This window comes from Austrofundulus limnaeus, unplaced genomic scaffold, assembly GCF_001266775.1.
Source record: "Austrofundulus limnaeus strain Quisiro unplaced genomic scaffold, Austrofundulus_limnaeus-1.0 Scaffold130, whole genome shotgun sequence".
In the NCBI taxonomy this organism is placed as follows: Eukaryota; Metazoa; Chordata; class Actinopteri; order Cyprinodontiformes; family Rivulidae; genus Austrofundulus; species Austrofundulus limnaeus.
This window is the reverse complement of record NW_013952532.1, coordinates 1,339,364-1,340,934: the sequence shown is the minus strand read 5'-3', so window position 1 is coordinate 1,340,934 and position 1,571 is coordinate 1,339,364. Positions and strand designations below refer to the sequence as shown.

Below are 1,571 nucleotides of genomic sequence, written 5' to 3'. Positions count from 1 at the left end.
GGGATCCCTTTAAACTCTTCAGTTTGACGCCATTACAACTCTTTAGTAGCGACATCAGAATAACAATTAGCTCTACAAAAACATAAAGTTATGCAGCTCTGAGTTAAAATAGATAAACTGGGTAACTTTTGGATTTAAAAGTGTTTCATAAAAACTAATAAAAAGTTTGTAATCACTCAAAAATGTAATCATAGTAGTCTGTGTCTTGTAGAAATATAATTATCTAATGCTGCTATTTTGTTTTTCAATTTATAGAAACATGGAGTATCAGTAAGGGATTGTAAAATTATGAAATGAGCATGAGCACATACCTTCATGGCAAAGTGTAGAGCTGTGTTCCCGTCCTGACCCTTCAGGTTGGCATTGGCTCCATGGGTGAGCAGCACCATGGCCGCCTCGAAGCGACCCTTTTTAGTCAAAATRTGGAGGGCGCTCTCTCCGGTCTTACTGAGGTAGTTTATTTCACAGCCACACTCCAGCAGCATACGACACATCTGTCACAGAGACAGGAGATATGAAGTCAGCAGATGTGTTTCTTAAAAACCAAACCCTACAACACGACYAACCAGGCAAACGTCACTGTCAGGGAGCTGTGTTGTTAGGTAATACAAATTAGGATGCTAAAGCAGGTTAATTAAAAATAATTAGTTTTTGAACAGATGCATCACAGTGTAAACATGTAAATGTCTTTTAACAACTAAAAACATGATGGAATATCTGTAACCTCAGCGGTTTTGGCCCAATGCAGTGGTGTCCCTCCATACACAGAGTCTTCAGCCTGGAGCTGAGCAGGATCCGCTTTAAGAATCTCCTCCACGCAGCTGACACACAAACACAAACAACTAGACTTAGACTATTTATCCCACACTTACAGGAGTAAATCATTCTTCTTCTTTTTTTTACTTAAAGTCCATTACAACAAGTTTTATCTGTTTGGTTGTCCTCAACTGATTCTTGGCTTTTTTATTTAAATATATTAATTGTTAAAGTAGAAGTTTTTTTTACTTGGTCTACTACTGTGTGTCCTTATAGGTGTTAGACGCTGCATTCCTTTTACATCTTCTCTATAACTATTTAAGCACTTTAAGGACAAAATTCAGTTGTTTTCAGCCGAAGAAGCTCTCGATCATCGTGCTCACACAGACTGATAAAATTATAATTTATTTTGTTGTCCAGCTTTTTGTCTCTTGTATAAAATGTTTTGCTTCCTAAAACCACCGTCCTTAAACAGTAAAACTCTCAGAATCATCTTTGTTGCATWTCTGAAATGTCTTTTTATGTATTTTATAGCTGCAGCATGAAGGTTTTACAATAAACACATTCCAAAGAAGTTTGTATGAGTTCATCTCTAAGTAATTAATTAAAGTTTATTCATATAGAATCTGTCTTAGATAAAAATCATGAAGTACTTCACATAAAAACAATAAAAATAAACTAAAATATCACCACAGCGTTACATTCATACAAAATTACAAGTAGTAAAATAAACAAAAACTTTTTTCCTAAACTCATTTATTTATTTATTTATTTATTTATTTATTTATTTATTTATAGCGGATAAAATAAGTATT

The 1,571-nt window shown here is 34.1% G+C and overlaps 1 protein-coding gene across 1 annotated transcript in view; it reads right to left on the bottom strand.

Moving 5' to 3' along the window:
* pla2g6 (phospholipase A2, group VI (cytosolic, calcium-independent)) overlaps nucleotides 1-1,571 on the bottom strand; it is a gene marked incomplete in the record, with an annotated part of 22,182 nt that overhangs the window by 13,861 nt on the left and 6,750 nt on the right. The window contains 2 exon segments of the mRNA XM_014015539.1: nucleotides 312-494; nucleotides 725-821. Coding sequence (XP_013870993.1) covers nucleotides 312-494; nucleotides 725-821 — 280 coding nt within the window.